Below are 26804 nucleotides of genomic sequence, written 5' to 3'. Positions count from 1 at the left end.
TTCAATTATGTGTTTTTGGACGTTTGAATCTGGGGCACCGTCAGCCTCCATTAGGTGGAGTTGTGTTGCTACCTCCTCTCCCCTTGGATCTCTGCAAGTGATGTGAGGACTCTAAAACTTCACCTGAGCCTCCCTCGGCATATGGGTGAGTAGATAATGGCTGAATTTTAATTTTTTGTGCACTATCCCTTTAAGGGAATTTCTTCAAATTTTGCACAAATTTGGACTCAATGATGAACTCATTTGATTTTGGTGGCCAAAGGTCAATGTCACTGTGATGTTTTCTATCTCGTTCTTGTGAATGCGATAGATCAAAAACACCTTTAAATTTGGCACAAACGTTCACTTGAACTCAACGATGAACTGATTATATTTTGGTCATGGTCAATATGACCTTGTATCGGTATCATTCATGTGAATGTGATATCTCAAGAACAGCTTTAGGGAATTTCTTTAAATTTGAAACATCCACGTCAAACGTCCACTTGGACTGAAGAATAATCTCATTAGAATTTTGTGGTCAAAGGTCAAGGTCACAAGTGTTTTTGGCCATGACTCCAGAATTCAAACACTGATTATTCCACAATTTTGCACAAATGTCTAACAGGGTGAAATAATGAAGGTCAAAGGTCAAAGGTCAGCTTGACTGTGACATCATCATGTTTTAACGTCATATCTCAGGAACAGAAGGGGAGACATTTGGTNCTGGTGAGTCATACAACCACAGGGTGGACTGGTGGGCGGAGTCATACAACCACAGGGTGGACTGGTGGGCGGCGTCATACAACCACAGGGTGGACTGGTGGGCGGAGTCATACAACCACAGGGTAGGGTGGACTGGTGGGCGGAGTCATACAACCACAGGGTGGACTGGTGGGCGGAGTCATACAACCGTGGGGTGGTAATTCTAGTTCCATTTTAATATTTTTAAGGTGTGTGAGCTGGTGCAGAATAATGACATTGTGTGATGTTGCTTTCATACTACAGCTTTACAAGCGTCATTTATTAGTTAACGTAATAAGCCACAACAGATTGTAATTTGATTGTTTATTTAGGCAAGGCGACTTTATTTATCTAACACATTTCATACCCAAAGGCTACGCAGAGTGCTTTACAGATTAGTCAGGTCAGATTCATTATAGTCCAATCACAAAGCCTCAAATGGCTGAACAAATAAAAAATTCAATTCAGTTTCATTTATAAAACCCAATACCACAAATCACAGTCTGGCTCAGAGGGCTGTACAGCATACGGCATCTCTCTGTCCTTGGACCCTCACAGTGGATAAGAAAAAACTCCATCCATCCATTTTCAACTGCTTATCCGAAGCCGGGTCCCAGGTGCAGACGTTTTTCTCCCCAGCAACACTTTCCAGCTCCTCCTGGGGGACCCCGAGGTGTTCCCAGGCCAGATGAGATATATAATCCCTCCAGTGTGTTCTGGGTCTGCCCCGGGGCCTCCTACCAGTGGGACGTGCCCAGAACACCTCTAACAGGAGGCACCCAGGAGGATCCTGATCAGACGTTGAACCACCTCAACTGACCCCTTTTGACGCAAAGGAGCAGCGGCTCTACTCCGAGCTCCCTCCAGATGTCTGACTCCTCCCCCTATTTCTAAGGCTGAGCCCAGACACCCTACAGAGGAAACTCATTTCGGTTGCTTGCATCTGCGACTTCATTCTTTCAGTCACTACTGCCTGCACCACTGCAGATGCCTCAACAAACCATCGATCCATCTCACGCTCCATTCTACCCTCACTAATGAACAAGACCCTGAGAGAGAACTGAGGAGGGATCCTTCCTCCAGGACAGACAGACGTGTAATACCGGTAGATTTAATTATTTATTGGCTCCATCAATACAAATAGTTCTGCAACTGGACTTGACTTCCTGCACACAAGCTTTGACCATTCATTATTTGACTCAGTGTTATTTGGGGAAACATGTTCATCAGTGCCATGCAAAATTTGTTCCGATGACAGTTTACGTCATGAGAGCACTCTGGCACAAACTTGGAGCACTGTTTGAAACTTACTGTTCGTTATTTCGTATAGAAATAGCTTCTATGTTTTTGTGCATAGTGGCCATGTTTTTTTGATTGTGAGCCATATACAGAAAAATATCCGGAGTCACGGGCCAAACAATAGTAAATGCAAAGTTTTCAACCACTTACATGGCAAGAAAATCAGGTTTTCTAGACCAGAAAAGTCCAACTGCCATTGAAAATGCATTTTCTATCAAAATTACTTCGCAACCACAACTAAACAGATTAACGTTTGACATGACAGTAGTTTATGAGCGTGTCCACGTGGTACAAAAAGTATTTCTCTTATCATCCGTCTTTTCCGCCATGTTTACTGAGGTAAATATTTTTATCAACGTGTAATCAATCATTGTAGGTGAAGTAGTGACATCTAGTGTTCAATTTAAGAAGTGCAATACTGGTATTAGCCTAGCTGTTTAAGATGGCCGCAGCAGGCTGTGAAATTTACATACAGTGCAGTTTATTAGAAACATGCTCAAGCCGTGCTGTAATTTATTTTTAAAAATTCGTTGCGGGCCCTTTAAAAGAGGGCAGCTGACTGTAGTTTGGCCACCTCCAGTATAGTGTCTGAAACTGAATTTATTAATGCACCAATTGATTAATCTGCCAGTTGTAACCAAGGTCTAAACAGCAAATTATTAAGGGTTTAATGAAAATGCTTTTTCCATAGTTTTGCTGTGGTTAAACGCGGACCCCAGTGACTTAAATCAATTACGAATTGACTCTGTTTTTGGATCCTTCGTTCACTGAGAGAAAAACAAAGTTTCCTCCATGATACACAAATGATCACTTTGTTGGTGAAGTGTTCCTTTAAGAAAACATCTACAGGCAGCTCTTCACCGGCTGTACTGACAATGTCATGTTTGCTTAGGAATTATGAATTCGTCTAAACTCACCCACCAAGTCACAGAGTGAATATTTACTCAGCAACCCGGGATGACATTAGCTCCTGTTGAAATCACACTGACATTAACTGAAATGACTCAGGAGGAAGTCAGGCACATCTTGTGAGAAACATTTCGAAAGCAGGTCACCTACCTGCTCAGAAAAACAGAACTCTGGTAGAGTATCACAGGGTGTTGACTTAAGCCATGACTCAAGTGTGACAATTAATTCTCCATCTTTGTTTGTGTGTGTGCTCAGTGAAAAGAAGATCAAGTTTGATCACTACCTGGTGCCGAACTCTCTGGTGGAGCTCAGTCTGCTCTACATAGACCAAGGCAGGAGGGACGAGGCTGTTAAACTGCTGCACAAGGCCAAGTAAGTTCCTCCTGTACAGCAGCTTCACTGGTGCATACTGTCCAACAGCAGAGAGCAGCAGTCACGTCCTGCCACAGAGATCCAGGAAGATGAATGTGTCATTGTTACGAACCCTTAAGGGCCTAGGGGAGGGGAGGTAACAATTAACACAAATAACCAATAACCGATAATGAAGAACACGGGAGTAAACTAAAGCGACTGCAAGGCAGTGATTTATTTACGATTGCAAAACACAAAAGAAGCTCCCAAATAAGGGGAGCCGACTAGCAACAAGAATGATATAACAGATAATCAATAATCAATAACAAAGGCAGAAGAATAAACACTGGGACTGGGTCACTAAACACCCGAGCGCACACCACCACACACACAGCTACGGTCTGCACTGCACACTGCCGGAAAGGCCCACTAGCCACCGGCTCCAGTTTTCCAGGGTGGTTTTAATCACACCGCTGTGATGGGCCACAGCTGTGGTAATCAGCGGAGGGAGGAGGGGGGGGCGGTACCTGGCGAGAGAGAGAACACAAAACAACACCAAACACAACACGGCACGTAACAGTCATTTTCATTCTCGTGTCCACAGAATATAACTCATGTAATACAGAAATGAAATGTTTGATGTAGGTAAACCTGCAGCCTGTAATATAAAACATGTTTGACACCTAATGTGCCTGTGTGCACATTAGGTGTGGTTGAGGGTGAGAGGCTGTCAGCAGATAAACAGAGATCTGTGTGGGTACATGAGACCCTGAAAAAGAGGCTGGATCATGGGGAGTACCACCAGTTGGTCCAGGAGCTTCTCCTCCATCATGGACGTTTACAGGCAGATTTTAGGATGACTCAGGGGCAGTTTGACAACCTGCTGTCTATCATCAGGCCGTATAGCTCTGGGTATCCAGCAACCACTACCACCAGTTTCTCCTCCATTGTTTACCAACTGTAAACTTGTTGTCCTGACCACCACAGAAGCCCCGCCTCTCAAATCATCCCATTGGACAGTGCTGAACAGCAGAGCTCTGTGGGTTGACCTCCATCTTGTATCCGTTTGTATCTCCAAGCTAACGTCAAGTGATAACGTAAAGCTGTTTCTTTTCATTTTTGCGTTTTCAGGTTGTCCGTCTGTCCCATTCTCATGAACACGATATTTCAAAGACACCTTTAAGTAATTTCTGCAAATTTGGCACGAACATCCACTTTGAAAGATTTCAAGGATGCACTAATTCGAATTTGGTGGTCAAAGTTTAAGGTCACTGTGACCTCGTCCGCCACATTGTTGTAAACGCCGTGTGTCAAGAGCATTATGAGGGAATTTTTTTCACATTTGGCACAAACGTTCACTGTGAGTCAAAGAAACTCATTATGTTGTGTTTCATGTTGCGTTACTCGCTCAAGTTTGAACACTAGAATATTTTGTTGACTCGCTTCATTTGCGCCAATAACTCACTGAATCTAATCAACATCCGCTGACATCATACGTCCCCTGAGGATCTCAATGCTGATTGGTTACTGCAGAGAGAAACAGTCGCTAAAGTTCAGATTTTTCAACTCTCGCGAATAAGTGTATGATAGGAAATGATGCTACTTGCTCCATTCACACTGCTTGATTTGCGTATTTCGTGTAATTTGCGTCGAATGCATCACGTCCATCGCGCTGCCTAGCGGGAATTTGCATCTAATCACATCTTCACATTGACTTTACGTGTAATTTATTCACAGGAATTGTTTTATTTGCGCCTGGTATGAACACAACATTAGAATTTGGTGGTCAAAGGTCACTGTGACCTCGTCCGATGCATTGTCGTGAACGCTGTATCTCAAGAACCCCATGGGGGAATGTTTTCAAATTTGGCACAAACATCCACTGTTAGTGAAAGATGAACTCATTATGTTGTGTTGACTTGAATCGATGAAAGAACTTCCACCAGTATGTCCTCGGCGTCATACATCCCAGGAGGATCTCAATGCTGATTAGCTATCGTGGCACAAATTGGTCGCTGAAGTTAAGATTTTTAAACTCTTGCGAATAAGCGTATGACGCAAAATAATGTTACTCATTTCATTCACACTGCTTAATTTGCATTATTATTATTTGCATTATTTGTGTCGCATGCATCGCGCCGTCTGGCCGGAATTGGTGTCTAATAACATCTTTACATTGACTTTACATGTAATTCATTCACATGTTTTGTTTTATTCTGGCCCTGTGTGAACACATCAGACTTTGGTGGTCAAAGGTCACTGTGACCTCGTCCATTGCATTGTCATGAACACAGTATCTCAAGAACACCTTGAGGGAATGTCCTCAGATTTGGCACAAACGTTCACTTGAACTCATGAATGAACTGTTTGGAACTTGGGGGTGGAAAGTTCATTCAATTCATAACACAAATATGTAATAGAATTAAATGATGACGTGATGATACAGACGATACACAAACAAGGTCACCTTCACTATGACATCATCATGTTTTAGCGTCATATCTCAGGAACAGAAGGGGAGACATTTGGTCAGATACTGAATTAGTGACTCTAATCTTGAAACTGTGCTGAAGTTGAGCAATATTCAAACATTTTTTCATCTATATGACTTATTATATTTATTTACTGCAGTTAGAATCATTTCACCAACAAAGTCTTTATTACAGGACTGTTTGAACAGGATTATCTCTGCAGTGTGTTGGTGGTTCTGTCTGTGTGGTTGCTCAGTGTAAAGCCACTACATGAACACTAGAGGTCGCTGTCTGCCTGTTACACAGACTGTAGATATGAAAGGCTTTATCAACCCAAACCTTATCCGCTCACTGGAGATAAAGATACTTCAAGATTATTTTCATACATAAGGTGCTGATAACAAACACTGTATTTACTGCACACATTATTTTTCAGCCCTCTGCTTCCTGTTCTCTCCGTCTTTAACCTCCTCACTGCTTCCATTCACAGACACAACTACAAAGAATACTCGATGGAGTCTCGCACACAGTTCAGGGTGCACGCTGCTCTGGCCAAACTCAAGGCTGACCCTGGAGACGAGGAGGACACTCACATGTAGGAGGACATTTCCAAACACTGGACTGTGTTTCCTCGACAGTCACGGCTGTTTTAGCTCGATACCCAGTGTTTTTTAACATATATCCATTTTTACAAAGTGAGTGCTGGGTGTTTTATCACTGTGTTCACGTCCACACTGACATGTCGCTGGACAAAAGGTCTCACCTGTTTTACAGCAGCCTGTGCTTCCCAGACGAGGGACAGTGTACATACGGTAGACGATTTATGTCATGGACACTGTTTTTATTTCACACTGAAAATTAAAGAACACTTCATTTTAATCAACAGCTGATTGAAAGCCACTATAAATATCTAATGTTGTGATTTATTGAAATGTATAGTGATGACTTTATTTTATTGTACTGAAGGACATGATTATTAGTTAATTAAGTAACTTTGGAATGACATTTTAAAGTGTTCAGATGTTTACGGTATTTTACGGAGGAGGATTACAGCCACATTAAAAAAAGGATTTTGGAATAAAGTTATAATAATATGAGAATGAAGTTGTAGTTTTGAGAAAAAGATTGTACTATAACAAGAATAAAGTCAAAATGTATCCTACTATTTCAAGAAAAAAAATGAAATGTTACAAGAATTAAGTTGTAATTTTACAAGAAAAAGTTAATATTATGTGATTAAAATCATAAATCTTCAAGGAAAAATTCGCCAGGGATTTTGTCGCCATTTTTATCATGTCTCCCGATTTTCTGGCATCATTTTTTCATATATATGTTTACAAGTTAAATCCTGTTAAATTACAATTTTTTCTTATAAAATTATGACTAATTCTCGTAATGACTTTTTTCTCATAATAGTTTGACTTTATTCTCATCAATATCACAACTTTTTATTTCTTGAAAATACGACTTTACTCTCACATTCTGACTTTTTCTCAAAATATGGCTGTGCTATTTAAATTACAACTTTATTATCGTAATACAATGTCTTTTTTTCTCAAAACAGTATGCCTTTGTTCTCGTTTAATTCAAACTTTTTCTGTAAATGTCTTTAATCTCATTAAATTATGACTTTTTTCTTTAAACCGTATGACTTTATTCTCAAATTACAACTTAATTCTTGTAATAATACTTTTTTCTCGAAACTACAACTTAACTCTCACATTCCAACTTTTTCTCAAAATAGTCTTTATTCCTATTCAATTTTGACTTTTTTGAGTAGTATGATTTTATTCTCATAAATTACAACTTTATTTTCAGAGTATTACAATTTTTCTCAAAAACACGACTTTGCTCTCAATATCATGACCTTTCTTGAAACGGTACGACTTAATTCTCGTAAAATTACAATTTTGTCATGTTTCAACTTTTCCTCGACATAGTATGTCTTTATTCTCATTAAATTTTGACTTTTTTCATAATAGTATGACTTTATAATATTAAATTACTTATTTATTCTTGTAATATTCCTTTTTTCCCTCTAAATTACTACTTGACTCACAATATTAACTTTTTCTCAAATTTTCTCATTTTATTTAGACTTTTTTCTTAAATACGATTTTGCTCTCACATTACAAACTTTTTAAAAATTTTTTTTTTTTAAAAGATATTTTTAGGGCTTTTTTGCCTTTAATTGACAGGATAGTGAAGTGTGAAAGGGGGAGAGAGAGAGGGAGAGACATGCAGCAAAGGGCTTCAGGCTGGAGTCGAACCCGGACCGCTGCGGCGCCTGCTCTACCACTAGCCCACCAACGCCCCTTTAAAATAGTTTGACTTTATTCTCGTAATACTGACTTTTTTCCTCTGAAATACCACATTAGTCACAAAATTACTTTATTCTCGTAATGAGTTTTTTCTCCAAATAGTACGACTTTACTTTCATTATATTACAACTTTTTTTTAATAGTGACTTCTGGAATAGTCTTTTTCTAATACATTTTTTAATGTAGCACTAATCCTCCTTTGTAGTATTTCACACACAACTGCATAAAAACAATTAATGCCAAAGTTCTAAAACCTAATTTAATTTTTGAAGACATTTCGGACCCAAAGTCAGGAGCCAGCAGAGTCGTGCATACGAGCATGGTGCACCGTCGCTGACACACACTGAAGAGGTGAAACAACTGTTTACTGCTGTTTTAATCTCACTTGTTGGTGAGTTTTAATTAGTCAAGTTTCAGTGTTCAGGCACATCTGGGTCGGTGCGCGCACCTTCCAAACACTTCTGAATGTATGAAAATTATTTTTGCACAAATAAATTCAACACGCAAATGTCTTTGTTTTGTCTTGATTTTACTAAATGAGCATCATTCTGCAGTTTGTCATCTTGTAATATTCATCTTCTTCCTTTAAGAATATTTTAGACAAAATTCAGTTTGTAAAGAAATTAATTTATTTCAGGTCATTTTTTACAGAAGAAAAAGATCATGGATGGTGTTTTCTTTAAAGGGAACATGAGACAACACAAACAGGAACTGTAACTTAGAAACTCTTAAATGTCCGACTGAGCTGCAGCACACCGTCCATCTCATTCAACACAGTTCGACCGAGGCCCAGCAGATAGTTCTGTCTGAAATGACTCGGTCCAAGACTACGAGGAGGCAGCAGGAGGTTTGACCGGGGGTGCCGCTGATACCTGCTCCTCTCTCTGTCTGCGTTTCAGGAGTTTCTTCTTCCTCTTGTCTTCCTTTTCGATTTCAGCAATAAGTTCCAAGAACTTGGGGCTGCGGGGGTCCACGTTGTAGCCAAAACGCTCTCTGGCCTCGACCAGCAACTTTGCACGGCGAGCTTTCTCCGCCTTCAGCTTGAGCTTGGCTTCACGCTTCTCTTTGCGCCAGTCAGCTATCATCTTGGGCATTTTGGCCATGTTAGCTGCTATGAGCTTCTCCCTGCGATGGAAATGGAAAAGATTAGTATAACAGATGTTCATGTGGTGCATGATGCATAGCTGCACAATGCTCGCTTGGTTCAGATTATGTCTCCACAACTATGAGACGGATTGCTGCGACATTTGGTACGGTTCATGTTCCTCGCACGATGAATTGTAATAACTCAGATCATGATCTCGTCTCTTCCTCGTGTTTTTATTTGGATCTCTTTCGGCCCAGGACAAGTCTGTCCGTCCATATTCCACAGCCTGTACTAAAATGACAATGAAGAAATACAGCACACACGCATACACATCGATACCTGTTATTTATTTGGGACCATGCACATTAAAACTGTGGTAGGAAGTTTTGTTTTGATGCCATTGGGTAAATTTCCCATAATAAACTTTGAGCATATTGTAATTCAAGTTTTCTGAAGGAAAACTGGACTCCTGCACCTCCTCTTGGCTCTGTTTTCAGGTTTTAGGAAATCTAACCAGAGACGAGAGACTTTGGCCAATCACAGGTCATTTCAGAGAGAGGGCGTTCCTATTGGCTGTTCTACAAATGCAGATGTGCGTGCACGTCCTGTCAGACGGTCAAAACCTGATTCAATGGCGGAGAATCCTGAAGAGAAAGTTGCTACTCCAGCATTGGCAGCAACTGCCGACACTGCAAAGCAACCCAAAAAAAGGAGACAGACTGAAGTTCAAGCCTCAAATCGTAGCGTGTCCTCCGCCTCACTCCCCGCCGCTACAGACTACCTGACTGGGAGGTGAGTGGGCAGCAGCTCCAGTTAGCGGCCACAGCAACTCAAATCCAGCAAGCACAAACCCTAGCTCTGGGGGACTGGACTACCCCGACATCCCAAATTTTGATCTCTGATCAGCAAACTGTTGCTGCTGTTACACTGGTTTGACCCGGCGCTGCTGCTGTTGGCCACCAGCCTGCTGTGACATCCAATGCTGGCTGAATTTGAGTCATTATAGCTGCTGATCGTAGCTCCATTTTCAGAGCTGCTGCCTGTTCTCCCGGTGAAGCAGTCCACAGGGCGGGGAGCAAGGCGGAGAGACCGTGAGGTGTCTAGCAGCTTCTTGTTTCATCTGTGGTCTGATAAACAGAGAAAGAGCTCTACAATGAAAACAGATTAAATGAACCAATGTATAAGAAGCACTGGGTTACTGTATGAAACGTGTGCAGATGCCTGTAGGTCGTCTAGTGGGAGGGGCTTAGGACAGAGAGGAGAGCTGCAGGAAGGTTTTTTGCTTTTTTCGCTTTCCCAGATTTCTGCCCCGCCCCCCCCCAGCTTTTCTCAACATACACTTTAACATCAATAAATGTGCCTGCGTCAACTCTACACAACTGTCACAGTACATGCACATACACACACATACTGAGCCAACAATAAATCAACTGCCTCTCGTTTGTTTTGCTGCTTTATCTCAGTTTTACGTTGTTTAACTTTTTTAATTAAAAGGCTGTGATAATCAGGTACATTTCCTAAAGATTTATTTTCCTTAAAGAATATTGTTTAATTGTTATGTTTTCTAGAACAATGTGCAATGTTCATGACGCATGATGCAAAGCAAATAACGAGATCTAAATGGCCCTTACAATATACGATGTTTGATCTTCAGGGTTCCCACACAATTTCATGGACAAAATATCAAAAAATTTCTGCGACTTTTCAAGGACCCCTGACAATTTATTCTCTTGCCCCGCTTGCCGGGTGTTTTTCAAACATATCAAACATTCAAACAAATTTTCAGCGAGCTGGCATAGCTGAAGAAAGAGACTGAACACGGGGAGAAAATGAAGAAACGTATGTGATGGTAAATAAAACGTTTTCACACATCGATGCATATTAAAGCGTAACATCAACAGCTACAGATAATAAATTTGCTGCTATGTTAAAACATTTGGAAGGTTATCCATGGAGGATTACTGTCACACTTTCATTACACACAACGATGACTTATCCAGGCCTAGAAAATGTAACTGTGAAATTCCATGACGTCTCCAGGTTTTCCACGACCGTGGGAACCCTGAACTTTGTAGTTTATTTTTAATTAAATTTTGACTGTTTTCTGACATTTTTCTTGCTTTCTGTCATCTAATCGAGGTTTAAATTTCTGTTAAACGTCAGGGAACTTATTTGTTAGGAACATTCCTTGCAGTATGTTGACAGCATCTTATTATATTAAAGGTGCTTCCCAGTTGCATGATGGGGAATGTAAGATCCAGCCTATTTGGAGCCTGATCCATACTGCAGTCTGAGGGGACTTGTTTCATCTCTCTTGTGAGTTCAAGAGGTTTCATTTCATCATTTTTTGCCATTTTTCTGTCGTTAATTATGAAAATACAAACACGTTAGTGCCATAAAAGCAATAGAATGATTTTGTACGCCGGCGATGGCCAGGGCTGGAGGCGTTATGTCTTCTGGTTTTCAGGGAATTTCCCCAACTTTGGCACAAACGTCCACTTGGACTTGCGAATGAACTGACTGGAATATGGTGGTCGAAGGTCACTGTGACCGCACTCTGAATTCTAATTATGACAGCATATCACACACATGTCTAATAGGATAAAATAATGAAGTGATGACATTATATAGCTAAAAGGTCAAAGGTCAACTTCACTGTGACATAACATTCTTCTGGATACTGACTGAACTGGTGGCGTTGATCTTTGGTGTCCACCTTTAACCTGTGCTGATTGTATAGATCTGTGCTGTAAACACAAAGTGTAAGGCCAATTAATTGATTGTTCATTGCCTCATTTATTAGTCATAAGTATTGATTATTACCATTTATTAACAAAGAAGCTGATGGAGCTGTTGTGGCAGTTGCCTGGCTAACTGAGTAGTCCTACTTGATGCAGTACCCCACTAGGTATTAGTATTTTTACTTAAGTAAAAGATGTGAGTACTTGTAAACAGGAGGTAACACATCCTGACCTGTTATATTCATGCTAGCACAGAGCTACACTGAGAGTCGACAGACCTGCGGTCAGGCTAACCAGCTGTCCGATAATGGACGTATTAGCCGTTAGCTACGTTAGCATGTCTCACCTCTCCAGCCGCTTCTTGGTTTCCTCCTTCTCCCTGACCTCGATGTTCTTCAGCATCACGTCTAGCGGTGGCTGCCACTCCTTCTCCTCTGCGATGATCTTATCCAGCTCCTCGTCGCTGGGCCACAGAGAGGCAGGATCGATGCCCGACGCCGACCCGTACCGACCGAACAGCTTCCTGTCGTACCGGGCCGACTTCTGCCACTCCGGTGTCTTCTGGCTGTCCTTGTCCGGGATGTACGGATCACGGAGGTTGAGCTTTAACGGTCTGGGGTTATAGGACGCTGTCTGCAGCAGAGAGGACGCGGAAAGTACAGGTTTTGAACATGAAAGTCCCTTAAAAGTCCGACATAACATTGCCGTCCTGCAGCATAGCATGGACGCCGCCATTTTTCTTCCTCAACAAGAAGGACCCCGGAGAGGAGACAGAGGTGACCGCCGCAGTGCCTGCTCGCCACGGCAGGTGAGTCCATGTGCTCTCAAATGTTTGTCTACACAATAAAACATCACACTTCAGTTATACGGAATATGTTAATACAAAAAAGTTAACTAAAAATGCTTTTAATGAAACACAGGAGTTATTTTAAGTTAGTGTATGACACAAAAGAAATCCAAAAGGATGATGGTGTTGAAACAACCAATCTATGAGTCAGTTAGTTGATCTACAGAAAATTATTCGACGAATATTTTAATTATTAATGTAGTGTTTATCAATTGTTGAGCAAAAATAGCAAACATTCTGTATTTCCATCTTCTCAAAAGTGTCGTTTGCGTCTTTTCTCTTTTCTTACATCAATTTAAATTAAATGTCCTGGACTGTTTAAAGAAACAAGCAATTTGAAGACTTTGCTTTGATGTCTGAGGAATTGTTTTTAACCATTTTTATTGTTTTGACATTTTAAGTGGTGGAGGAAGTAGTTAGTTTACTTAATTTGACATGGACACCATAGTCACATTGTAACACCTGTGCACAGTATGATTTTTAAAAGTTGAATAGAAAAAGAAATTGAAGTACACCACAAATACATCTACAACGTGCAGGTGTGTCTACAGAGGTATTAGGTGGGAGAACAATGTTGCCATGATTTAACACCTCTAAAAAACATTGAAATTGTGCTGCATTCAATTCAGTTTATAGACAGTTCCATAGGTTTTTTTTAACAGAGACGACTGGCTGACCAATTGAGGTTTTGCGTAATGCCAGTCTTGGTGTTTAATTAGGCCTGTTTATTTAAAAAAATGAAATAAAATAAAATAGCTTTTAGAATGTTTTTTTGGTTCAATGCCTCAATTAAAGTCTGTGTATCACACAAGCCGGAGAGACTTTCAGATTTGGTTCTACGACATAAAATACCCCACTCATAAATTTTGAAGCTTTTAGGTGTCTCATCAAAGGCCGTTGCTAACAGGGGGTTGAATGAGACTACAGAACGTCATCACGCTGAACACGTCTTTACAGCCTTGTTGTGGTGGCGGTTTTAAAGTCCTGCGACCAAAGTTTAGGCCATTTATTGCCTAGTGTTAGCTTTTTACTTCCGGCAACTACATTCACGCTTCAAAAAGTTTGTCTTTTGGCCTTTTTGTTGAGGGAACCAGGGCAAAAAGAACTTCTGTGTTGGCCTACAAAAAACATCATCCCTGCAGCCCTCTACTTGAGTCCACCAACCAATGGGTGATGTCACAGCAGCTGCATCCATCACAGTCTATGGGCAAAGAAGATGGAGAACTTTACAGTTTTTAAGGTGGTCAGATGTGGGACGAATCCAGAGCGGTCTCACTCTGAAGTTGACGAAATCTGGCGCTTGACCTGTGACTTCTGGCGTCAGACGCTGATGAAAAAAGCCATCCTTTCACGTCACCATGATACGTGACCAGTCACCGTTATTGTTTAACGGCGTACGGCGGCGTCACGGGGAAACACGGTGTTAGTATGTATTTTTACATCTTCACTGACCAGTGGATACTTGGTCAAGACCCCCTGAGGATCATGTTCCCGCAGGACAGCTGTCATGGCATCAGAAGTACTAGATGGACAAGTTAGACTAATTTCAGTTGCAGGCCCAACAATTTCCACCCGAGAGGTCGGTGTTCGCTTCCCATAAGAACTAAAGCCAAACCCTGTTCTTTTTTTCCAAACCCAACCACATGGGTTTGTTGTGAAGGCAACACGAACGTAAATTCAACAGACAATGCATGTAACAGGCTGAAGTTGACACGGCGTCCCAGAACGTCAACAACCAACACACCCAGGGTACCTTGGACGTCATATGTGGACGTGGAAAGTCCATGACCAAACGTGGACATGTGACGAGGTTGCAGCGAGGATGTGTTGACAAATCTTTAAGGCTTTGTAACGAAAATCCTTTTCTCTGTGCGGTCGCTGTATCACATCAGTTTCAGACATTTTTGTTTTACAGTGTTTCATAAGAAGTGATTGTTTTTAGGTTTGGTTGTACTGGAAAATTGAACCGCGTGACTTTCAGGAGTTAACGTCAGCGTGGATGTTTTTCAGTGAACGTCCCCGTTGACTTGGAGGTAGTTGTGAGCAGGTGGGCCGTAGCCAGAGCACCAGAGCGAGGAGGGGAGCTGAGACTCTTTAACACCTTCTTTGAACATTTAAGGGCCACTGGGCAGGGAAATAAACCTCCTTTGAAAGAGAGGATCTTTGTTTTAAACCTTCTTAGCTCCACCTCCTCCTTCCTCTTTTAGCAGCCTCCACCCTCCCTCAACTTTTAGATTTGATTTCTTTTCAAGAAGCAGAGATAGAACAAATGGGGTTGCTCTGGAGTGCAGCACTTACAGAGACAGATGTCATCGCTTTTGTGTTGTGGGAGCGCGCAGAGCTCTCCATCGTCATTAAAGATTTAGGGTTCCCATGGCAGGGGTAGCACTCGGCTGGAGGTGGGGGTGGGCATGACGGAGGCTTAATTTGGCTTAGGAGCGATCTGGTGCCAAGCCCGGGGCTTTAGGGATCACATCAACGTCAGTCACAGGCAAATAGGCTTGTTAGCAGTTAGACGATAAGGGGATGGTGGCAAGATGACAGGTCTATTTCTGAGTGAGTGTGTGAGTAGGAGGGATGGGTGGTGTATTAATACATGTTTAGGGAAGTTGTGTAGCCTTGAACGTACTCACCTGAGTTATTACACCATTACCTCTTTAATCTGCATCTGCTCCTACACATGCATTTAATTTGTACAGAGCTGTATATTTGTAGTGAAGTAATGAGAGGCTGCAGTGGTACAGAGAAGATTTAGTTTCTCTAAGTGGAACAAGCACAGGTCACACGTTGACCTTCATTGTTGGTCAGATGTGCAAGATCATATCTGGTCTCTTAAAGGCACAGTTCACCTCCAAATCAAAATACATATGTTATCTCGTACCTGTATGCTATTTATCAGTCTACATTAGTGAGTTCCTGAGTGTTGGAGATATCAGCTGCAGCTTCATTTAGGAGCTATTTTCTTTCTACCGAACTACACTTCTCAACCGTGTCACTGCGCAGAAGGAAACGTGCATCTACTTATGGCTGAGAAGCTCGCAAGATATAAACACTGATGGCGTCCTCCTCAGCTGAGCTCTAACATTAGCGAGCTCAGTGGTGCTACGTGAGCTAGCAGTAGATGCATGAAGGCAGACATCTCTACGGCTGATATCTCCAACACTCGGCAACTCACACCAGCACAGTCTTAATTTCGTCGACGAACACCAAGAGCTTTTTTTCATGGTGAAAACAGGACGATGACACGCGAAAAATAGATCTTAATAATTAAAACTAAGACGAAATCTATGTTTCATGTTCGCTGACGAGACCTGAAAAAATGTTCATGGTGGACTATCGGACACTGAGAGCCGAGAACAGCCGTGCTTGTAATGATCTTCAGATGCCTGATGAGCGACAGGCTGTAAACTCCAGTAAATAGTCTGCACCAGGATGTTTGGGTTGGTGCGAGTTGTGAGCTGTAATTCAGCAGTAAATAATCAGCCGTGTGTGTCTGACTGTGGATGGTGGAGCTGCTGAATGGATTTGTGGAGTTTGTTAGTTGCAGCGGTGGCTGTTAGCAGCTAGCTCCGCTCGCAGCCTTCACAGCTTCACCCCGCAGGACTCCACTCAGTCCGGACTGGAGAAGGTTTGTGGGTTGATGGTGTTTGACAGGCAGGTAGGAGGCTCAGTTATCTGTGAGTGTAGCTGTGCTGTAAGTAAACAGTCTGAACTCAGATCAGTTTTCTCTGACAGAGATGAAAGTTTAGTTTGAATCACCAACTCTGTGAGAGGACACCAGTTTAAACCTCCAGACTAACATGTTGCACATGAAGAAACAAGTTATGTTTCTGCTTCTTAACAGTCACATGGATAAGTCAGAGTTTACAATGAACCTGGGGACAAATCCTAGTTGGCTCACATTAGTTATTTGTTGAGAGCATAAATAGAGAGATGTTGAGCTTTTCAGATGATGATCAGTAAGTGTGTGCTCGTAAATCAGCCCTTAAACCTGTCACACACTGCTGGAGACATGACACACACATTATCTTATACAACCTGTCACCTTGAGTCTGATTTATGATCCATGAATCAGCCTCACTGGATTAGTTTAAAGATAAAATACCTGTAGAAACATAATGAGTAAGAACTGACTAAAACATTTTGAATTTTTGTCGACTAAAACGACTGTGAAGGATAAAAATGACAAAAATGTGGCTAAAACTAACAAACATTTTCATCTCAAGACTCAGACTAAATCTAACATGGCTGTATTTTAGATTTTGGGGTGAACTGTCCCTTTAAAGACAGATCTCTCAGAAGAGGTTATTTAGTGTCGAGCTGAAGCTGAACTCGAGCACGTGTTGGCAAACAGACACTCCAACAGTTCAGGTGCTTACCCTTTAAGAACAGAGCTTTAGAAGTACAGCTCAGTGTGTTCGAGCCCCTGAGTATCTGTGGAGGTTCATGCTCACCAGAGACACTTCTGCTGACTTGGACTTGCTGAGGTTTAATCACCAGGTCTGTTTGTTTTGGAGAGGAAGAGACCTTTGTGGATAATTTGTTGTTCAGGAGGTAAAAACCCTCTGAACAACTGAACTGAAGGAACCAGGAAAAGTTTCAGCCGCCAGCAGTCTGCAGTCGTCACCACTAGATGCCACTAGATCGCACACACTGTTCCTTTAACCTGTACCCATCGAGGGGTTTTATTTGTAATGATAGTCTAATGAAATGATAATAATAATAATTGAGATAATACCACTGAAAATACTCTCTTGCTGTCACACACACTCACACTCACACACACACCCATGCAGAGCGCCAGGGTTTTTGGTGTTGTCTTTCCTATGAAGCAGTTTGCCAAGCCACTGTTACTGTTTGTTGACACAAAGAAGAAATCATAATAAATGGAGTCTAAATGAACCACTCTTTTGTTGGCCTTAAACAATGACAGGGTTTTACTCAGAATTTTGGCACCAAGAATTAGATTTGTCAGCATTTCCCCCAGAACAAGGGATGAGGACAAAATCCAAATAAAAGAGAGCTGAGCCCCAAAATATCTCCATTTCCTGGTAATGACAGAACACTGTGGCTTCACTGCAAAGAGAAAAAAAGGACAAAGCAAAGCCTCCTTGGTAAGACGAGTCCCCACAGCGCCGGTGATAAATTACAGCTTTCCGCAGGAACTTCGCAGAGAAATTAATAATCCAATGTTGTCCTTGGCAACATGGATATAAATTTAGATAAACGTGTAAACTTTGCACGTCTGCGTGGCGTTACTGATTTCTCTGCGTGATTACAAAAAGGCCGTCGTGGTCACAACAAAGCAATGTGTAGTCATGTGCAGATATTTTTTTACTGGAGCGTAAGTCATGGCTGTGATCGCTCTCTGCAGGCTGCTTTTTAAACACCCCGACCGCCCCCCCCAACTAATGTTAAACTTGGACGTAGCCCAATTCAGAACTGCCAGCGTAAGCGGTCTTATGAAGGGGGCCGGGGCGGTGGAGGAGGAGGAGGTGGAGGGCTGATGTGTGTGCGTGAAAAGCGGAGGGCAGAGGAGGATGGTGAGCTTTCAGTGGGGAGCAGCAGAGTATTTTACGGTAATGGATGTACCACATGGAGATCCAGTTAGTGATGCGTTTGGAGCGCGACGGGGGGGGAGGGTGGTGGTCGAGGGGGCGGGGAGGTGTCTCAGTGCCCTGCTGCATTCTCCACTGAGTCTGTGGAAAAAATGCAGGGGTGGCTGTGGCTCTCTGAAAGCTTCATCCACCTGGGCGGAGGGGTGATGGAGGGCAGCGCGGCAGTGTAACCACCAGAGAGCTTTTATTTCTGCTCACTTTGCAGCAAAGAGTGCAGTAAAAATGGCAAGCTGGGACTCCCCCGGACTCCCCGTCGCATCTCCTGCCACATAATGGCTGTAACATTTTAGCTAAATTATCCTGCATCACAAATCTTTATATCTCACGTTCATGTAAACACCTGAAGAGAAGCACATTCCTATAAACACACTGCGTTTACATAAGGATTTGGCATTTGTTCCAGGTCTGTAATGGCAGCGCATTCCCGTGGTAGTAAACAACTGTGCCACTCTCTGCCCCTGATACATTAAGATTTTTTTTCCTAATGATGAAATGGCCTTGGGAATTGAACAGATTGTGGTTTACGACAGATTTGTAAACAACGACAACATCTCCAAAATGTTTAGTTATGATGGAGATGATAGTTTCTCCTTTCTCTTTGGGAGTCGTCAGGCCTGCACAGCCCAGCCCAGGGTCCTAATGAGATGATGAATGGGAGCATACGGAGTGATGGAGCCTCTCAATCCACCAGCGACTGCTAATTTAAGGGGAGATTCATCAAACGCGGGCCTGCACTCAGATGCACCTTCATAAAGCATGTGCCGGGGTCCAGTGAAGATGAATGGAGGTAATTATCAGCTCTACCTGTTCACAGCCGTCCTCCTCTTCTCTGCCGCTTCCTGGGGTTCCAGAGCTCCTAATCTGTGTGTGTGTGAAGAGCTGATGCTTAAATCAAATTCCTCTCTTTAGTGATAGGATCTCAATCGAGTCTGAAGTGAGAGATTATTCCATATTATACTAATGCACCGGTATTGTTGCTCTCGTCTGACACAAAACGCCTGAGTGCCTCGCTGAATGTCTCATTCTGCACGTTGGCACCAAACGGTCTAATCACTCTGCTTTCTCCACCACTGTCAGACTGTGAGTGCTACCTCTATCACTTGGTCAACAGAGCTATTACTGTTTGCACTTCCAGTTGGCATTGTCGTAAAATGTCATTGGTTGCTATGAGATCTGCTGCCAGGAGCACTGGATGTGCCTTCCTGCCGCCAGTTTACCTCTGATAGAGCAGTTAGGGGTGATGTGACAGAAACCTTCACAGTGCTGGAGTTTCATTTCCTTGTTGGCACAGTCAGAGCCACCTTCAGAGATTTCCACCTCACCAAGTGAAACAGAGACGCTCTTGGCACAGCGATGCTCCTCCAGACTCACCAGAAGCCACAGGGTCTGAGGACAGAAGTGACCGTTTGCTAAACCCCTCCCCTCAACAAGGCTGGTCACTGTTACTAGGCACACACGGGCAGGTTTGGATTTTGAAGCTGTGTGCACGAGGCTGTAGTGTAATGAAATTATTAACAGTAATCTGTTGTTTATAACCTTCCAGGTAATGTAACATAACAGCAAATTAATTTTATGTAGCTGTCGACATGTTGCAATATGTGTCAGTCTGTGTAGTTTTGTTTACCATCATGTACGTTTCTTTATTTTCCTCCTGCGCTCCATCTCTCCCTCCGTGTTTTCCATCTCGCTGGAATTGTGTTTCAAAAAAGTTAGAATCTATATTTACTTGTGTAGCACTTATCTAAACAAGGTGTTTAAACCATGCTCAGTTGGTACTAAGAAAATCTCCCCCACACCATTACACCACCAGCAGCAGCCTGAAGCGTTGATACAAGGCAGGATGGATCCATGCTTCCATCTGAATGTGGTTTTTCCAATCTTCTATTGTCCAGTTTTGGTGAGAAAACCCGTGTGAATTGTAGCCTCAGTTTCCTGTTGTTAGCTGACAGGAGTGGCACCTGGTGTGGTCTTCTGCTGCTGTAGCCCATCTGCTTCAAGGTTGGACAAGGTGTTGTTGCTTCAGAGATGGTCTTCTGCACACCTTGGTTGGAACCAGTGCTTATTTGACTTCCTGTTGCCTTTCTATCATCTTGAACCAGTCTGGCCATTCTCCTCTGACCTCTGGCATCAACAAGGCATTTTGGCTCACTGGATATTTTCTCTTTTTGGGACCATCCTCTGTAAACCCTAGAGATGGTTGTGCTGAAAATCCCAGTAAATACTCAGACCAGCCCGTCTGGCACCAACAACCATGCCACGTTCAAAGTCACTTCAATCACCTTTCTTCATCATTCTGATGCTCCATTTGAACTTCAGCAGCTCGTCTTCACCATGTCTACATGACCAGGTGTACCTAATAAAGTGACCAGTGAGATTTTACCATATCATGCAGATGTAAAACCCAACAAACATCTGAGTTACTTGCGTTACATTGAGTGTAACATACTCTCTGTGGAACACATGAACGGGTTTGTGAGCTAAACAACCAAATGAAATTAAAAGTGTGATTATTTCCAGTCTTCAACCATCTGGTGAAGATGCTGACTTTTTTGCCCGGGACCTCTTACGTAGCTTTAGCCTCAGTCTTTCAGCACAGTGTCATTTACGTAGCAGTCAGCTGCATATTTAGGACCTTTTACAGGGTTCTTGTTTTGAAACGAGTCAGAAAGTTGAATTACTGAAAGGAACAAAGTTCAAGCTGCTGCCTGATTTAACCTGGAACACGACGATCGGGACACATTGGACACACATGATGTTGTTTAACTTCTCTTCCCAACATTGTAACCTTACAGAGCAGTCAGACTGAATTAGTGTCACAGTGCAAGTATCTAGGTGTTTTTTATTTCAGAAACAAATCCTGCCTTTTCTGTGTTGCCAGGAAATATTTGGTTGAGGTTACGTTCCTTCCCTTAACTTGACTTCGGTGATCTGCTGTACATGCAGGCCTCTGGGTACGGTGCACCGCAGCACTCAGCGGTTTGTCACAGGCTGCAAAGCTCCACTTATCTCTGCACCCTGTACGCCAGCGGCCTTCATCGGCCCTGCACAGACTCACTGGTACATATGTATTTATAAGTCCATCCTCGGTCTGCTCCCCTCTTGTGTCTGTGGGTTTATCTTGTATAGAGTTATGGTTTGTGCTCAGATGACGCCCTCTTACTGTCCGTCCCTCAGGTTCACACTGAGACAGGCCTTTATGTTGTGTGGCCCTGCAGCCTGGAGCCACTGGCAGACAGATTTGCAGCTACAGAGTCGGATTTAAAAACGTGAAGAGCTTGGACGCTAATTCAACTGGATTTTTTAACTGCTTCCTCCTGTCTGTCTCCTGGCGTCTGATTCTGTGAGCTGACATTGTGTGTTTTCATGTTTGCCTGCGTGCTGTTGGAGACACTGTGTTGCTGCTAACTTGGCCTTGAAAAAGAGATGTTGTAATCTCAGCGGGACTCAGCAGTTAAATAAAGGTTTGATTAATAATAATCCAGATGTTGTGTTGTAGCTGTGCAGTCCCTCGAGCCCTGACCGCAGGGTGCTGAGTCACTGCGTGTTCAGATAGACACACACACGCAGGTACGCACACATGCACACAGCTATACGCCCCTCATTTTGGAGATTTTGGGATGGGGGACTCTGCAGTACAGAGGGAGGGAGGGAGGGAGGGAGGGGAGGAGGGGGGATGCATGTGGCACCAGCCTGGCGCAGACATCGTTCCCGTTGCTCCCTTAGCTACGCCGGCGCCATCTGTCATCTGCGTGAACATCTGCAAACCCAAGGTGCCCTTGTCACCCAATGTTAGAGCAGTATGTTTGGCTTTTCCATTAAGGAAACCTGGAGTGATTCACCAGAACAAAACCTATTAGACTGGATGGTGTAGTGGTGAATCAGCTGGGTTGCAGAGGCACATTAAATAGTCGGATTCCTCCTCAGGCAACACCGCCCGCCTGTCTAGCATGTCTGGCTAGCATGACATCTCATCTACTAACTGACAATTTGGCCTGAGTCTGCCGTTTCTTTATGAGCCTCGGCTGCGTGGATGCAGAGCGCAGGGGTGCTGCGGAGGCTGCAGCACAAACAGGCATCATTAAAGACCATCAGTTGATTAAAAAGTTCAAACTAAACATGTTTTCCCTTTTTTTTACTGGTATAAATATGAAGCAGAAAATAGTTTATATTTTATTAGTAATACCTCCTGCAAAGTGATGCAGCTAGAGGCAGGTCAGAGCTTTTCCTTTGTTTAGAAATATGATGTTATGGAGATTTCAGATTTTTTCAAGTGAATTAAAGAAACCAAATATGTCAGGGCACTGCTCCTTCTGTCAGACCGACAATGGACGGGCTGTGACACCACCCATTGGTTTGTAGACAACCATTTTTAAGCTTTGAGTTTGGCATTTTTACGTCGCCATCTTGAATTTTTGTAGCCAGAAGTGACCATATTTGGTCAAGAGGGTGAATTTGACCCCAACGCTAGCTGCTAGCTTGGTTAGCATGGTGCATTTACAGCATGAATGTATAATCATAACTAGATACCGAGCCTGAAAATGGTGCCTATCCAGTCCAATAAATTTGCTCGTCTGACGCTTATAGACCAAAATAAAGTCTATGCAGTCCACTGAATATGCGCAGTAGTGCTTCTCCCGCTGGCCCCGCCCACAGGTTCCTGTTCAGCTTATAGACTTTACATTGTCATGAGCTGATCGCTTTTCTTGGCTTGAGGAAATTTTCACAAAAATAAAACCTCTGTTGATCAAAAATTCATAGTAGAAAGTCATAATTGACCTTGTTTGCAGTGCGAGGTGTCCTGAGTTTGCTGAGTCCAGTTTTACAAATGTTTCTATTATGACGGTGGTCTGGGAAATGCTTTTTGGGCCGTAGGGGAATTTTTCATTGCAATACCACAAGCAGCCACTGGAAAAATTGGGGACAGGTATTAGCGTCTTTCCTCTGGGCCGTGATAATGCTAATGTTAATTTTGGCCGGCGAAAAAACGAGTTTAAAGCATTAAAGCACATTTTTTTCCCAAGTCAAGAAGCGGGTTCAAATAAATAATTATTAACACAAATAAATACAAGATTCAGCTTCTCTTCCCATAGACTGTATAAAATAATAGACATAACCACCATGACGTCACCCATTGACTTCTAGACTCTCATTTTAAGACTCCAGTTTGGCATTGTGACGGTTGCCATCTTGGATTTTTGAAGCCAGAAGTGAACGTTTTTAGATGAGAGGGTGGAGCTTACCCAATGCTAGCTGCTAGCTTGGTTAGCACAGTGCACTGACAGCTATGGTTAACTGTAAAAAATGCTAATGCTCATGCTAATTTTTGCTGGTGAAAAACAGGCTTATAACCATTGAAATTAAATGTATTTACAGGAAAAACTGAACATCCGACTCTTAAGAGTGTCTTTTATTACAACTAAACACTGAATAAGACTCTTTTAGGCGACCCAAACAATATCTGAAACTGAAATGATGTCACAAATCATAAGGAAAATTGCATTTGTTTAGTTGTAAAGCCTCAAAGATCTGACAAATACCCACAGAATACATGTAACATTTGTCCAACATCTGAGCACCTTAAAAACTTTATAGTTCTTCATTTACTTTACTAAAGATTGTATAAATCAAAGGATGTAGCCACCATGATGTCACCCATTGATTTGTGGACTCCCGTTTTAAAGCCTTGAATTTGGCAGTTTAGCCTTTGCCATCTTGGATTTTTGGAGCCAGACCATATTTGGACAAGTGGGTGTAGATAACTCTAACGCAAGTGGCTACCTTGGTTAGCATCGTTCATTTACAACTATAGTTACAGTGATAATGTTCATGCTAATTTCCCCTGATGGAAAAAAAACATGCTTAAAACTATTTAACCAAAATATATGTAATGAAAAATTCAACTCCTTAGATTGTCTTTTATTTCAACCAAACACTGAACAAGAATGAAAACAAACTGAAATAGCAACAACTACAGCCACACCTATAGTCTGTCAATCCAACCCAGTCTCGAAAGTCCCGAAGACGTCGAAATCAAGCACTTGGTCATTGCCTTCTGATGTCAGACACCGACAAAAAAGTCATCATTTCATGTTGGCATGATACGCGGCTGGTCACCATTAACCGCACTGTAGGGCAGGTGGGAGGGGTGATGGATGGGTCCAACAACCACTGGGGACTTTCACTAGGGAGGTCTTCGTTCACTTCCTGTAAGACTGTAAAGACAAACCCTGTTCTTTTTTCCCAAACCCCAAAAACTTATATACATGGTGTTGTACCGACGTAGTGCTTTTATTTTGAAAGAGACTGTATGCAAACTGTACATTTCCTGTGAAAACAGAAGCGTATTTTGAAAACAGACAATGCATGTAACAGGCTGAAGTTGACACGGCGTCCCAGAATGTCAACAACCAACACACCCAGGGTACCTTGGACGTCATATGTGGACGTGGAAAGTCAGAAAGTCGGAGTGAGGATGTGTTGGTTAATCTTCACCATGGTTACAATACCTAACCAATTTAGTCACTGTGGTAGCGACTAGGGCATTAACGACTGATTTTTTTCAGGTCGACTTATCTGTCAATAAAGTCTAAGTCGAGTCGACAAGTCATTTGATGACGTCATCACATTGACACGGCGGAGGAAAGTGGAGTATCTCCACACATGTGATGTGTGTCTGTCAGGCCTGAACATACTCGGGTGGAACGTACGCGGAACGGACTCCGCGCGGACTCAAAGCGGACGTCCGCAAGCCCTGTGCACGCAAAGCTCAGATTTTACAACTGCGCAGACTTTTTACAGGAAACTACAACGCGGAAGTGCGCTCGGGTATGTTCACTTAGTCAAGGATAAAGTATCAGCGTAAGCCAATCAGAGGCAGCGATTGCATTCCGTACACAAGCACACACACACGCACAGAGAGAGAGTGAAAAAACACACGACTTGTCGACTCCTCCTGGGGGGTGTCGACTTGTGCCACTGACGTCGACACGTTGACAAATCGACTTTTCTGTTAATGCCCTAGTAGCGACCCATCTGTCACTTAAAGCAGTCGTGCCCTTAATTATGCACAACTTTAAGCCTTAATAACGTTTAAATGGGTGAATAATATAACAAGTAATGCCCCTTACAGTCGTCATGAATGTTGAAATTAGTTACAGAGACCAAAACTGTTTTTGTACCAGGCTGTAAACATGTCTGTTTCTGCTGTAAAGTTTTAACATGGAGGTCTGTGGGGACTGACTCGCTCTTGGAGCCAGCCTCAAGTGGCCATTAGAGGAACTGCAGTTTTTGGCACTTCATATTTCTCAGCCCTGGAGGTTGCCGCTTGAGACAGACGCGTGGAGAGAGTTCACTGTAATCACTGCTGCTGTACAGTGACACTTCCTGTGCGTCGGTTAAAGCTCTTGATCATAAAATCGATCTGATAACTGGACGTTCACATCTCTCTCAATCCGTCTTTCTCCTGTGTTTTCATGTTTGACTTCAGTGGTGTTGCTGTGTCTGCTTTGACTCACCGTGTATTAGTGTTCATGTTTGTTCTGTGTTGTAAAACATTTTAAATCTAGTGTAAGATAACTTTGATATATGGCCATTAAGATTTATGCAGAAACTCTGACTGTCACGCAGCATTTAGCATGACGTCATTATGCACACTGACTTCCCCTCAGCACCCCCGACTCTGACTGACTTCCAGCGTCCCCGCTCCGCTCCTCCACATTTCCTCCTCTCAGTCTACCACAAAACAGATGGCTTCACCCCATCCCCATTTTTAATCTATATCTCCTCTCTGTGCACCCGAGGTTATGACCAAAATTGAAATCATATTCATACATTCGAAGACGCCGGGAGACTTGAATGGCTGTAGCATGATGTGGTCCTTATTGAGCAGAATTTGTAGTTGCATTTTGGCCTCATCCTGAATAAAAATGAGCAGGAACAGATTGAGAATATACTGTTAACATGCTGCCTCAGAGTTGATTCTAGCGGAGATATTTTCAGCCGGTGGCAGATGGATTGCCATGCTGAGACTGGACAGTGTATTATTCACCACCGCAGCTCTCTAGAGAGCGTTGCTGTCTATTGTATATGCTGCTGAGCTGGATTACAGCAACAAGATCACAACAATATGCTCATTGTCCACCATGCAGGGATATAATCTGAAGGATTACTCTCTGATGAAACTGGCCGCGGCCTCTGTGGATGATACAGAGTGATACGGGAGATTTTAGACAAGCCTTGGCCGGGAGCATCCCTTTATGAGATTCTCTGATCTTTCAGTTTTATTTCGATTGTCCTCTCCTCTTTGTTGCCTGCACACGACGCTGGACGCCTCCCACAGCTGCCTCTCCAAAAGAAATGGGCAAACACACACGCGAGCAGCGAGCTCGCCGCCATCTGCTGCAGCGAACAAGCGAGGATGCCGCTGTCGAGTTAGTTG

General features: G+C 42.8%; 3 protein-coding genes and 1 long non-coding RNA gene across 12 annotated transcripts in view; 2 read left to right on the top strand and 2 right to left on the bottom strand.

The window, feature by feature from the left end:
* Positions 1-6634, top strand: part of zgc:158403 (tetratricopeptide repeat protein 39A) — a 24033-nt gene extending 17399 nt beyond the window's left edge. For 2 of the 3 annotated variants that reach the window (XM_050069341.1, XM_050069344.1), the window contains 2 exons: positions 3187-3303; positions 6244-6634. In XM_050069341.1, the coding sequence (XP_049925298.1) occupies positions 3187-3303; positions 6244-6352 (226 nt within the window). In that variant the 3' untranslated portion in view covers positions 6353-6634. The remainder of the gene's footprint in view (positions 1-3186; positions 3304-6243) is intronic. The other variant, XM_050069343.1, reaches the window with a different exon arrangement.
* Positions 1-26804, bottom strand: part of LOC126405588 (uncharacterized) — a 365681-nt gene that overhangs the window by 102209 nt on the left and 236668 nt on the right. The window lies entirely within an intron of this gene.
* On the bottom strand, positions 8681-12637 carry gadd45gip1 (growth arrest and DNA-damage-inducible, gamma interacting protein 1). Its single transcript, XM_050069386.1, has 2 exons — positions 12249-12637; positions 8681-9199 (listed from the first exon to the last, which is right to left on the bottom strand). The coding sequence occupies exons 1-2, from the start codon at positions 12635-12637 to the stop codon at positions 8902-8904; spliced, it is 687 nt and encodes a 228-aa protein (XP_049925343.1). The 3' UTR covers positions 8681-8901.
* Positions 12601-26804, top strand: part of LOC126405559 (nuclear factor 1 X-type) — a 272630-nt gene continuing 258426 nt past the window's right edge. For all 7 annotated transcript variants that reach the window (XM_050069350.1, XM_050069348.1, XM_050069353.1 and 4 more), the window contains exon 1: positions 12601-12710. In XM_050069350.1, coding sequence (XP_049925307.1) covers positions 12624-12710 — 87 coding nt within the window. In that variant the 5' untranslated portion in view covers positions 12601-12623. The remainder of the gene's footprint in view (positions 12711-26804) is intronic.

This window comes from Epinephelus moara, chromosome 18, assembly GCF_006386435.1.
Source record: "Epinephelus moara isolate mb chromosome 18, YSFRI_EMoa_1.0, whole genome shotgun sequence".
Classification (NCBI taxonomy): domain Eukaryota; kingdom Metazoa; phylum Chordata; class Actinopteri; order Perciformes; family Serranidae; genus Epinephelus; species Epinephelus moara.
The sequence above is the reverse complement of the archived record's forward strand: the minus strand, read 5'-3'. Positions and strand labels throughout refer to the sequence as shown.

Coding starts and splice junctions, on each gene's coding strand:
- gadd45gip1 (XM_050069386.1), bottom strand. CDS start 12,637: ATGGCGGCGTCCATGCTATGCTGCAGGACGGCAATGTTATGTCGGACT. Junction 9,200..12,248: donor ACCAAGAAGCGGCTGGAGAG/GTGAGACATGCT, acceptor TTTCCATCGCAG/GGAGAAGCTCATAGCAGCTA.